General features: G+C 40.1%; 1 protein-coding gene across 2 annotated transcripts in view; it reads right to left on the bottom strand.

Moving 5' to 3' along the window:
* The window catches only part of CREB1 (cAMP responsive element binding protein 1), a 38,138-nt gene that overhangs the window by 9,938 nt on the left and 14,252 nt on the right, over positions 1–13,948 (bottom strand). Inside the window, exons 2-5 of one of the 2 annotated variants that reach the window (XM_061455734.1) lie at positions 8,846–8,967; positions 5,247–5,393; positions 3,243–3,343; positions 555–697 (exon numbers count right to left, since the gene is read on the bottom strand). In XM_061455734.1, coding sequence (XP_061311718.1) covers positions 555–697; positions 3,243–3,343; positions 5,247–5,393; positions 8,846–8,959 — 505 coding nt within the window. In that variant the 5' untranslated portion in view covers positions 8,960–8,967. The remainder of the gene's footprint in view (positions 1–554; positions 698–3,242; positions 3,344–5,246; positions 5,394–8,845; positions 8,968–13,948) is intronic. The other variant, XM_061455725.1, reaches the window with a different exon arrangement.

The raw sequence follows: 13,948 nt of genomic DNA, 5'->3' as shown, positions 1-13,948 counted from the left end.
GTGTTTGTGTGAGACAGCATGTGAATTTTAGCTTTACTTCTGTATTCTCAAACCTTTAAGTTAAAGCACTCTGTCTGTGAAATACAGTGAATAAACACAGAATCATATATTTATTACGTATTTTAAATAAAGCTGCTGAAGTTCTTATTTTTCCAGGACTTTCTAAAAATGTAATTGCAGACTGCAGTGCTTTTCCTATTAATGAGGTTACAAATTTGTGAACCAGTATTCATCATCTGCCAGGAAAAAAAGAAACTTCTGAATTACCTCATCTGGTTCCTGAAGTGAAGTTCATAAAAGAATTACGGTTAGTTCATATTTTGCCTCAGGATGCATTAGCTGCACTAACTGGCATGCAGTCCCAGAATGCTAACTGATCATTTCAAATACTTACAACAGGAATGTGTTTAAAGGGCACGGTTATCAAACAGTCAAATTAAAATAACCTTATTTTCACCTCCTGCTTTGTCCTAGTCCAAACACTTATAGAAATAATAGTTCTTCATCTTCTCATCCCCACTTACTAGCACCACTGAGAAATTCAGACTACATACTGTACTGCCCACTGCTGGTTTGGTAAATGGGAGTTGGCACCGTAACAGTGGCGATGGCAGGTGCTGCTGTTTCCTCTTCAGACTTCTCTTCTTCGATCCTTGGCACTCCTGGGGCGTCTGAGGACAAGTCATTCAAAATTTTTCTGGCAAAGACAGTGTTGTAGAGATTTTAACAAAAATATGAGGAAAAAAAATTGCCTATTTGATACACAGTGCTGCAGTAAACTGAAAAGTGCAGTACGCCAGCAAGGGAAGTACGGGTGCAGAATGGAAAACCTGCACCATCTTCAAACTCTTATGGAGAGGACTGTTCCAAGTGCCATTCATAGATGGGCAAGGGAGCCAGCACAGAACAGCTGTGTTTTAGTACACCAGACAAAGATGCCTCTCAAGGAGGTTCTTCTCAACCCAAGCATCAGCTGTCACAACCTTCCCTTTTTCTTAAAAGCATGTTTCTCTCTCATGCATTTTTACTTGTTTCCTGCTTTTAGCCACAGAAGGATTGGAGGAAAGCAAAAGTATGTAAAACCCTGTCTCCTCCCTTACATTAGGGGGACCGCTCCATTTCAGAGACTGTAATCACTTCAGCCAGAGAGCTGAGTATGAAGGAAGACAGCAGAAATGCTTGCTCTTTAAGCAACCAGTTTATAGTGTAATGCCTGCCTGGGAGGCAATACCGAGTGTGTTTGAGTCAAGTCACACAATTATGTTTACAGGTGCCCTGCCTGAGAACGCTGTGACAGTAGCATGGGTAAAGAAAAGAACACGTGGTTTAATTACTTTCACATGGTAATTATCCAAACTAAAAACTGCTTAAAACATCACTGCTACAGGTCCCACTGAACATGACTGTAGGACTGACCATAGCGGTTACTGCAATTTGCATCATTTAGACCAAACACTGTCCCTCAGAGAACTGTCAAGCCCTTTTCATTGCTGGCATGTTCTATTATGTCACTGCAAAATGCTACTCAGGTAAAGAGCAACATCTTCTGTAATCCTCCTCATATGTCTTCCTGTGGACTGTCACTAGAACTCAAAGTGTGATGAAGCAAACATAGCTGTAGACCCCAAGCTCCAAAGCAACACTCATTTCCTAAATAAGGCTCTATGGCTCTGGGAGCCAACATCTGTACAGAGCTATCTGGGAAGAGCAGTGATTCTGCTAAACAACTTGACAGAACAGAGCTTTGCTGATGCTGTTTTGATGGTGTGCATGCAAGAACCCCAGCTCTGCACAAGCACTCCACTGTGCCAAGCACCACCTGGACAAATGAAAAACTCCCATCCAGAGAGTTTGCAACTATGTGTTAGACCAGAAAAACCAGGGGACAAAACAGATGAAGAGCCTTCTATTCTGTAAATCCATCTTGCCTCTGGGGCCAGTTACATCAGCTTGAAGAATGCCAACCGGGATCTTGCCAACACAGCACCAGTCTGGCTCAGCTTTTCTGATGTGACTCCTGCCTTGGCCTAGAGGCTACGTTTGACAAAGTTCTGCTGAGTCACCAGGACGTGGTCTGAGGACAGAGGCTGTGGCGTGGCGTCAGTGTGTGCAAAGGAGCCCATCTCAATGAGAAGTGAGCATGAACAACTGCCCTCTTCTCAGCTTTGCTCCATGTCTGCTTAGCTCTGTTGTCTCACGATACACAGACATTCTCCCATATATAGTAACAGCCAGTGTCTCACTGCAGAAGCAGACTGCAAGGAAGTCTGTGGAAGCCTTTAAGTTAGCAACACTGCTCCTCACAAATCTATTAAGGCTAGGGGTCTTCAGCAATGACCTTTATTATCTGCACCACAACAGCCTTAAAGACTGGTGGAAGAAAATAATCTGTAATTGCTAATAAATGTTTGAGATACGCTCAGGCCTACAGTCTAGCTTATATTTCTAACGTTATGTTCATGAAGAAAAAAGGAGCATGTGAATTTTCTGAAGCTGCAGGAATGCACGAGTCACTTAAAACCGGAACTTCAGAGCTATTCCTTAACGCTATTTAGCATGTTTTAAGAATGAAAAATGAGATTTAGTACAGCCAGAAAAAGTTGTACAAGGGCTAATTAATAAACATGACTAACACCATGTGAAGGAGCACATCAATTGTTCTTACCACAGAAGTATTTGCCATGACAACTAAATATACCAGATGACTACCACTACATTCAGCTTATACCCTGGCTTCTTAACCTTTAAACACAACCAGTTTGGCTCAAGATGAATTTTTCTCTGAGCCTCAGAACACCACATGTTCATCGAAAGTCTCCTGGGAGAAAGGAATTAAGTTTGACTGCTGCTAGCATTTCAACACTGATGAAAAACAACAGAGCTGATTTTTTGCAGACTACAGATTATACAGAAGCCACCTGCTTGCAAAGCTTCAGTGTATTTTATGTATTAACTATCCATTAAAGCTACCTCTGGGGGACCTAGCACAATGATACCTCAGCATTTCACAAATGTGGCAATTAGCTTATTCTCAGCTCATTTCTGTCTTAACTGAGTGTAACAGCTGAGGTTTCTTCCTCCTCCTCCTATTATCTCTTTACATCCTATTCATGGAAAACACATTGAGGAAGAGAGGCACCATTAACGGTAAACTTAGAAATAACTATACAATCACACTATCGGTCTTGCCACATGAAGAACACATCCATTAAGCAAAATGCTTCTGCTTTTAAAATCCATACCTGTAGGAGGGTCGTCTGGAAAGGATTTCTCTTCGCTTCTGTGAGTCTGTGACACTGTCTACTGATTCCTGTGAATCTTCACTTTCTGCTATGGTGGAGATCTGTAAATAAGAACAGCAAACAAACTTTAACAAGACACTTCCAGTATCTTTACTTTAAGGAAATGTTGACATCCTGTGAAAAACACTACAAGTATTCTATAGTGCTTCTATCTAGTCAATGAACACAAAGGACAGGCTGTTCAGTAACAGATCCAGCGACTGATGACCTGACAATTATCTACCCATGAGAATGTTCTTTATAATTTAAATACTCTAATAAGAAAATATAAACAGTAATCTCATGCACTTTTTGTCTTCCGTGACTCCTTGTTTCCATCCATTTTAAGGAAACCAAGAAAGATTTTTTAGTAAAACTTGGGGAGAAAATAACTACAACCAAATTAAGAGAGCAGAAACGTTTGGAAACAAAAGAGCAAAATACACCTGAAGTTGAGAAACATCAATTTATAAATCACTGGGTAGACAATGTCTTAGAGACTGATGCTGGGGGGAAATTGTCAGGAAAATGTCAAACACAAAGACGCTAAAAAAGAATCCAGTGCTGCAATTCTGAACATCTGTGCTAAAAAAAGACAAAGGCTTATGAAGGAAAGCTAAAATGTTTGTATCAATTACCTTTCAATAACTTTAAATTAGAAGTGTGCCACAAATGTAAAAGCATCTTCGATATATAAAAACAGAGACTGTTTTCCAGAAGACTACACTCATGACAAATATACAAAAGCTAATGATAGTGAGTGGATAGAGAAGTGCCTGTGTGAGAAACCTACCTCACAGCCTGTCATTTTATGCACTGTAGAGAATATTCCCAAAGGCTCAAAAAGGTTGCTGGCGCCCACATCTCAGTTATCAGATAAAGGGCCTGAACAGGTCCGAGGCTGACAGTGAGCCACCAGGCTTTAAATATTCAAACATGCTGGCTTTACACTGAGCCAGGTGAATTCCAAGCATGGTTTCATTGTCAGTCTCTTATCTTCCACCTCTGGGCTAGTAACTTATCTGAACACTGCTTACCACCAATACATTAAAACTCTAAACTTTTGACTCCAATGGCTGAGGGGGGTAGAGCCTGCCAGAAACTCAGCACTAAAGCTGACAAGGGATAAACAAAGATTATGATAAGAATGACCTGATTTTAAAATGAAACATTTTTTGTGGTCACTGTACTACTAGCAAAGGAATGATGTACAAACCCTTGCCCTGTGTAGCTGCTGCATGACAAGCAACTTCTCTTGCTGCATTCAGTACCACTGTGTTTAAAGTAGCGAATAAACAAATAAATAAATTACAGGTTTTACAGATCTCAGACTACTTGTCTCTTACGTGTTCAAGCTACCTCATCATGTTGTATTATCTGGCTTGCTTTATAGAAGAGAAGCTAAGGCTTTACAAGGCAAACAAAGTTCCACAGTGAATTTTAAACCCATTTTTATGAGAGGACTGATATGTTTATTTTAAGGACCATTAACAAACAGACACCTATTTTGTAAACCAATGCAAGTATTTTTGAGGTAGCAAAGACTCTCATTCCAGAATATCAGCCTCAGTAATGATTAAAGATTATTAAAAAAACCCACAACGTTTTGTTCACTTCAGAATAGTATAAACTCTTACTGAACAAAAATGTATGAAAATACAATGGAGACAAAAAGTAGAGTAATACTGTAAGAAAAAACATGAAGCTGTTAAACTCACTTAAACTCACTTACCAAGTTCTACAGAGAAATGAAACTCAGCAATGTTTGAAAGTGAAAAGTGGTTAAACCAGAACAGAAAACAAGTCACAGAGCAGCACATACTGTACAGATTTTGCCTTCAATATGCTCTTAAAGTTTATATAAGCAAAACCACAATCTAGGACACAAACACATTAGAAACCTGTGAACTGGCAGGAGTACTTGAAAGGCCCAATTCACGTATTAGGAATTTCTTCCATCAGTACCTGAACTGTCTGGACCTGTGGAGACTGAATAACTGATGGCTGGGCAGCCTGAATTACTCCATGCACTTGAACCGTCTGCCCATTGGGCAGCTGAACTAAGGTCACCGTGGGTGCAGAAGACGTTGCATGAGCTGCTGGCATAGATACCTGCAAAAAAGAGACAGTGAGCATAGATTAGGTTATTATAAAACCTTCACATTTTACTACCAAGAACACACCGTGGTCAAAGAATTACATGTCTTCTAGACCCCAGTTACATGACCCAAATGTTTCAGTGTAATATAAACTCCCCTGAACTGTCTAAACCCAACATCTGACCTACTTCACGAATTAATCTAATGCAGAATTTCTGCAGGCTCAAAACATCACTTGTAAAACCACTGATAAAATGAGAAAACACAACTGCCCCTATTCTGAGGTAACCTACTAAAACCACATTATTACCTTTCGCTTACTTCAGTTAGATACTGCTAGGACTTGGGTGTACTCCTACAGACACTGCTGAGTCAAAGGCAGAAGCATATGGGAGTGGAGCTATTTTTGTTCCCACTCAAGAAAATGCAAAGTGCTTGCCAGCTGTATGAAGTTAAAATTTTTAGGGAGCCGCATCTTCTGGACTTCCCAGAGACTAAACCATACTGAGTAGCTGGAAAAGCCCATTTAAATGAAGAAAACTGATCATGTGGTCAGACATGGATTTGCAGTGGGAAACAAATGGTTTGTAGGCTGTTGCTGTGATTCAGTGTAACAGGTCAACACAGATTCTAGTCAATTTCTGTGAGGAAAAATTGCTGACATTTTGAACACTCAGCTCCTAAGCGCAACTTTATCTCTCCAACACAGACCTGTAGGCACAGCAGCTATGCCAACAGGGATACACTAATGACTGCAGCAGCATACGTTAGCACTGTGTGCACAGCCACCCATGTCCTGTGCAGTGGCTCAGACTCTGATGTCAGCAATACCCACACAAAGCTGTTCACATCACGCAGGGAAGTATGACTCTGGCAGGTCACAGGAACTATTATGGGCAGCTGAAGGGCCATGCACCAAGGCTGCTATGTGGCTGGGCAGATGCCCTGGTGCACACCCAGCACTCAGCAACTCTCTGGTGACATGATACATGTGTTCATGGCTGGGGAAGGGGGGGGTCCTGAAAGGCAGGAGGGCGCCAGTGCTGCTGTACCAGCGTACATTACCCTCAGTTTGCATCTGACTCACACCATCACAGCCCTCAGGGAAGGACTATGATGTGTGAGCTGCTCTGGCAGACGGCAGCCAGACTACAGGTCACTGACTGGCCAGCCTTCGACTAGACACCCAGCTTTGGAAAATGTAACAATCCTCCAGTGTTCAATAGCATTTTCAAGAATTCAACCCATGTAGCTACAATGTGAGAAGGGGCTGCACTGCTGTCCTACCTAATCTCAAACAGCTGCTATGTACCGGATGCAGAAGTAAATCCTCTGCTGTCCCCATGAACATGTGGTTCTCAAAAAGGTGCAGTAGCTCATCTCTGCATTTCCATAAACATCCACCACCTACAAGGAAATCTTGCTTAACAACAAAATTAAAGGGAATGACACGAAGACCTCTCTCCTCCACAGCTGTCTCTCCCTAATCCATAAACCTGTGTTTGCTTCTACCTTCCTTTTTCAGGAAAACAGCTGCAGCATTACATGGTGGTACTTAACTCCATCTGAGAGGAACCAGGGCTGAGATTACCATGAGCACACTTTCCTCTAGCAAATTTACCAAGCAGCCTTTTTTAATAGTGCACATCTGACATTGCCAACAGTCCTTGGCAATCATGGCAAAACTGATCAACTGGAGGCTACTCTGCAACTGGATTAAGCCAACAGCAGAGTGTAACTTCTGCAGATGTCTCTGACTCATACCTTGTGGAACTGGAACGAGTTTCCTTTTGACTCTAAAAACTACCCTGAACTCACTAAAATGCAGCAATTAAACTAAGCTTACAAGAGGGGTGACCTTACAAGAGATAATGAAAGAAACAAATTGGCATAATTAGTTATTTAGATTTGCCTAAGCCTCTGTTGGTATTTAAAATGCCATAATAACGTAACATGATGTGAACACAAGAAGGAATCTCGTTTAGACTGTTATATCACCTCCACAGGGAACATAAAGCCTGGGGAACAGCTAAGGTGCAAATAATACAGTGAATGACAACAGAGCAAATTAGGAAAAATATAACATATTTCTTTGTGGTTCATATGGATTTTAACCATAGCTGTGTAGCTTTTCCCTACTTGGAAAGAAATCTCATTCAAGTACTGGGGTAATTTTGACTGAGTGAAATGCATTCAACCCACCACATAGTTGCAAGTTCAGCTACCTGGAGGTCAGTGTGTTAGCACACGAATTTAAAGCATTCTTGCTTTTCTGGACTAAATGGTAATGCATACCAAGTGAGAAGCAGCTTACTGGTTTTGCAAGAGAAATAAACTACTTCCACTCAGTTCACACTGAAGTGTTAGTCACACCACCTACATCCTGTGCCTAAGTTAGACAGTGAGAAAACTGCCCAAAGAGGCAAGCTGGTGCAGGGCAGCTGGTGGCCTGTAAATTCACACTACAGCTTCACACAACAAAATCACCCTGTGCATTTTAACAGCTCCAAACCCTATACTATCACTTGAATGGAAGCGTACTAGATCTGGCTTACCAAAAGGTGTGAGGACTTTAAAAATACATTAATCATTTATGAAATACGTGATTTAACACCTGCGCCACTTAGAAGACACTCAATTCCCCAAACTATGAGATTTAAAAAAACCTGTCTGCTGTTTGCAGGCTGCAAATAGTTTTAAAATTAAATGCTTACAGGAGAGAGCTGAACAGATTCTGTACTCATTTACACAATGGGGTTGCTTCTGCCAACCATCAATGTATCCAAGAATGAAACCAGGTTCCAAAATCAGAGATGCAGCTAGGTTCACATTTCTTGTCTCTCTGAAATAATTTGGGGATAATAAGTGATCTACTGCTGTCTCTCTAAACAATTCTGTGAAATTCTGTCTCTCCAGCAATTCTGTGAAATTCTGGAGACAGCAGGATAACACAAGCTGTTGAATTGTTCCATTTGATTATAATGCTTATAATATTAATCCCATCTGCATATTCCCTGTATTATTTATCTGTATTTTCAGGTTTTTCCCTCAGAATTAAACTGATTGCTATAGACAAGTTTCTAAAAAGAAAACATAGCAACAAAACAATCCAGTCAATATAAAAAAGAGAGTAAATCGTATGTTTTGAAAAAAATACCTTTCAGTAGTATGGCAAAGAATGTTACACCATTCTATGGCAAAGAATGCTACATCATTATACATTACAGTGTAAACTGTATACTCAGTTTACACACATACAGTTCTTCAGAGCTAACACACCCTAGTGTGATGAGAAGTTTAAAATCTCTACTGCTTTAGAAACATGAAGACAAATAATAAAGGAACTATACATTGTACCTCTTTCAGAATCTTATCAATGGAACCTTCTCTCAGGCCCGTGAGCAGACATTATCCCTCTTAAAAAATAGCCAATAGGTTAAACTATTACACCATATGACTTTATACCTGGGCTAACGTTGCAATCTGTGGTTGTGCCTGTACTGTCATCTGTTGGGTTTCTGCCTCTGTAACGGCTGCATCTCCACTCTGCTGGTTCTCTGCTCCAGATTCCATGGTCATTTAGTTACCTACAATCACAATATTGGTTGTAAGTCTGGGTTGGTATGCAAGTCCATTGTTCTTGGTGGATCTAGCAGCAGTCAGTGCACCTGAATTCCCATTACTACATACTGTTTTCATTTGCTTATTAAAATGTTGCCAAACTATCAGCATTCGGGCAAAATACTTCCATGCCAGGCGTCTGCCTCAGGTTGGTTTTTCTGTGTGTCACCTTTCTGAAGAACGGGCCCAGTCTCTTCCAGTGATGAGAAAAAAATGTGGTTAGCTCATCTTAAAATGCTGCTTGAGCAAATGTACCGTGATGACCTAGCACCTCCGCAATTTGGGATAATGACCACCACTGTCAGGAAGGACACCTCCCTCGGTGCCAAGGGGACAGCCCACTGCTCTCCCACAACTGCAGTCTGCAGATAACCTTTAGCAATTGCTTCTGTGTTGGGTACTTAGTTTTCAGTCTTTTTCTGTGTGAACTAAATATGCAACATCACCATGCAAATTCTTTCCACAACCAGCCTGTCCAGTTCTACATCACAGCAGCGTAAGTCTTCTCTACTCCGTAGTTTGTCATCAGACGTAATGATGGAAGCCATTTTTACTTGAACCTTAATGCAAATAAGTATTTTTATAAAGGTACATAGCAGTTTGTCATGACCTAAGTATTGTATAATATATAGCTCCTAACACACTTATATTTCTAAGGAATAACTGAGCAAGCCCAGATCACAACACACCACTCTATAAAAAGAGGTTGCATAACTTCCAAAACCATGCATGTAGGCAGAGTGCAATGAATGTTAAATTCTGCACTGATCTGTGAAAATTACTTTTCAGTTCTTCTTTAAATACTGATTATGAAAATATTTAATATATCTAAAAGAACTTCAAAATACAAGGAAATGCTCCCCAGGGTGATAGCAATATCACTGTATTATGCAGAACTCCAAATACCAAGCATTGAGAATGGATGTTACCTCCACAACCACAATATTAATCCTGTGTACCACCCTGTGCTGCCGAATCTACTCAGGCCTCTGGCTACCCTAAAGCAGCACACCTATCTTCAGAGCTGGACCAAAACCACAGAGTAGAGCATTTCTGCTTGGGAAAGGGCCTGGAGGCAGAAGATGCTCAGATCAAAAGAAGGGTAGAAAGAAGGAGACGTGTCCTTCTCCTTGCTCAACTTTATTGCCCCCCCCCCCCCCCCCCCCCCGAAAAAGACTTATAAGTGTCAATATGGGTGGTGGTACCATGACCACATTCAAAACATTTCATTTTAAACACAGCCAGGGAAACTTTCCATTTCAATGCAAACTATACTTCAGTATTATGGGAAAGAATACTTTTTGGAGATGAGCTGCCCCAAAGCAGTAGAGTCACACTTCAACCCCGAGCATAATATGACCGAATACTCTGTCTTAGAGTAAATGATAGCTTTCAATAAAGATAAAACAGCATTTCACAGTAGCAGTGATTTTATCTTGCATCAAAAGAAAGCAAGTCAATGTACATAAATCAAAATCTGTATTTTCAGTTTTGAAAGAGACTGTAAATAAGCTCATGTGTCAGAACATGGGAATGTTTTAACTACTGAATATTTAGTTACATCATCAGTTTAGAAGCTCTTAGGAAATGAAAAGAAGGAAGAGAATTAAACCTGATCTTCCTTAAAAACAAACAATGACAGAAAACACACAAGGTTTTTTTAAGAAAAACAAACCCAAATTAAATTCTTTTGAGCACCTGGAATACTTTTATGCCATAATTTTTGTCCCACAAACCACACATTAGTCTGCCAAATGCTTAGACACAAACAATAGTCTACTTATATGTATATATTTGTCAACTGGCCATGAAATAAGTTAATTGTAAAGTCATCACATTTTAAGTAGTCCAGACATTACATTTTTATTGCCTGTGTCCATGCAAATATAATAACCCCATTGTTCCCTACAGTACTAAGTCTTCTCCATGTTGCATTTCATCTTCCAGAAAGCACAGAAGAAAACCCATGCACTATTACTGTTTCTAGTATGTCACAAAACAGTTCTGAAAGACTTCATTAACGTGGTTTTCTACCCCAGCTTCAACACACGAGTTACATTTCTTAGTCCTCCACATTATATGCCCATTTTTTTTGAGTATTCTGCATTTTCAGAAGTGTGAACTACAAACCAGAGTACTGTAGATTTCCCTTTGAGTTCTATCATTTTAAAGGAGGCATCTAGTTTTATCGCTTTTTTGTGAGTATCAGCTTGTTTGTCCAATGTAAGCAAACCAGCAACTTTTCCCCAGTTCCTATGCATGTATCATGGTGACTCCAGCCAAAAGACTGGCTCATCGGAACCATTTCAGGAGCAGATCTTTTGCCTGAGCAACATCTCCCAGCCAAGAATCTGAAAATAACCTTAAAAAAAGCAATTTCCCTGCAACAAAAAATGCCTTGCAAAACCAGTAATGCTTTTGCTTGCTGACAGAAATCGTAACTCCAGTATGGAGTTAATTTCTATACAAGTGGATTAGAAACAGATGAAATGTGCAAGTGAGAAGTCTCTTGAATCAGGTATTTAGCAATGTTCACAAAGGTAGATATTGCCAAATTCCTGCTGACAAATGCAATGTTTTCCTAGGAAGAATTTCCAATCCTCTTATTCACTATTCAGCAAAGGACCTCTGGTTTTACAAGCTTAGTTTCCACACTTGCATCATCTTTTGCATATGTAATCAGTACAAGCATTAACTATTTGAGGTGCTCCCTCCTCTACACCACCACCATTTCAGAAATCACATTCTTATTGCGACTTGCAAGCACCTGAAAGGAACCTCCTCATAACGTACAGTAAGCACTGAGCAATGCGGGAAGCTGCCTGCAAGATTTACATCTTGACACATGCAGTTTAAGCGAGTTTCCCACATGACTTGTGGTTTTTGGACAAGCTTCTAGTCTTGTATTATTTTCAGGTTCTAAGTACTTTTGAATTTGGTTCAATTTACACTGCACTTGCACATTACAGTATTTGTATTTGAACATCTTCACTACTACCTTTTACAGTAATTTGTGATAAAAGGAATTGTGTTTTTGAGCATCACAACATATCCCACATTCAGTGATTACTACATTGTCTGATGTTTGCGTTAACAGTACAGTATGATTAAGACTGCCAAGATACAAAAGACCAGACATCCAGAACATAAATACTTATTAAGTTGCATGTACAGAGAAGACCATGATGGCTGAAATTAAGGTAGTCAATTCCTATTAGTTCTTGCAATTTACAGGGTAACAGATGAAATTATGTTTGGTTTGAAACCTTAAGCTCCCTACACATACAAATGAACACCAATCTTTACACCTCATTTCTAATCTCTTGCACATCCCTCGTCTACACAAGCTTTACTGACCAGTAGTACCCTGGTGTCCTACTCCTGTGGATGCTCAGGCACAGCCTATCTTTTTGCTCTCCCTGCCCTGTTTGCAGCAGCCCAGCCTGCTCCCAGGAACTGACTTCCCTGGCAGCCACCACACCAGCACTTCTCTACTGGAGGCAGGGGTCTGAAAGTGTCCTGGTGGGGAGCAAGTGTCCAGGGCAGATAAGGCAGATGAGAGCAGAGGAAGGAATCTTCTCATTCCCATCTACTTCCAAGCTACTTTACACCTTGTCAGGAGAGGGCTCACCCCCCCACACCCTCCCTTGGAGAAGGAGTTAGTAATTGCTGTAGCTCTTCTTGAACCAAGTGTTCCAACTGAATATAACTGAAAAAACAGTTAGCTATTAACAACCAGAGCTGGAAAAACAAGAGTCTGCATGCCTAGAACACCCCAGCTATGAACTCTGAACACAGCTTAAGAAAGCTGATGAGATTACCTAGTTTGAGAAGTTTAACTCTTGCTTTTATGTAATACATAATTTTATTAGATCAAAAGAGCTAGTATTAAACTTCCTAATACTTTCTTAATAACATACTTACTAATGATCTGGCATTCCAGAGGTGAAGAGCCAAAGAGTGAAACATTCAGCTGACACCCAGTAATTTGTTTTAGCCAAATGAGGACAGGGAGAAAGATGTTCAGAAGGTAACTAAATGTATTAACTGAATTAACACCATGACAGCAGCAGACGGATGCTATTAAACACAAACAGTTGCAGAGTGCAGGGAAACAGAACTATACACACTGCAGAAAAATCCAAATAATCCTGTTTTCCTAATGGCAAAAACCTGGAAAAGGGGCCTGGACACTACTGCGGATAGTTCACTATGGATTTCTGCTTAGCACGCAGACAACATCTGTGACAAGAAAAGCTAAAGTGGTAGACAGCAACAGTAGTAGGAGACACTGTGATCTTTGAAAATAACATTTGTAGAGATTGTGCTCTATACATCAGCTGGATTACAGTGCAGAGGTTGGGTTCTGTGGAATTTGGGTGCTTAGAGAAAGCAAGCGTTTGGGGCAGTGAAAAACTGCTGTAAGAAGAAACTGGATAAAACTGTGCTACTCACTCTAGAAAGCAGAGAAATGCTTCCAACACTAAAAACTAAAAGTAAGTAAGCTAGAAACATTCACTGCCTGATGATAAGAGCAGCGAAGCTGAAAGGTGAAAATTTAAAAGTATAAAAATTTGTATTTAACAAGATATATGTAAGAAAAAAATATGAAAATTGATACTTTATGTATGGCACAAATAAAGCACTGCTGCTGCTAAGCAATTTATCAGAATTCAAAGAGGGGCTAGACATGCACATGGATAACAATATCCAAGAATATCCAGAATTAATACGGTTATTTCACCAAAAGAATTTCAGAACTCAGAGGAAGATCACAAGTCAGGATTTAAATCAATCTCTAGTTATTAAAAAATCCAATCAAGTTTTTAATGAGATGGGAAGATTATGTCACATGTAATTCTTTCCAGTTCCAATAGTCTTTTCAGTACCTTAAGAGACAGGATGTTGAACCTAGAGATCTTCAGTACCTTAGAGCCAGGATGTTGA

Source organism: Pezoporus flaviventris, unplaced genomic scaffold (assembly GCF_033815535.1).
Source record: "Pezoporus flaviventris isolate CSIRO_AGI_PZ_B2104156 unplaced genomic scaffold, CSIRO_AGI_Pfla_v1 ptg000001l, whole genome shotgun sequence".
Lineage (NCBI taxonomy): Eukaryota > Metazoa > Chordata > Aves > Psittaciformes > Psittacidae > Pezoporus > Pezoporus flaviventris.
Note: the sequence above shows the minus strand (reverse complement) of the source record. Positions and strands in the feature narration are given on the sequence as shown.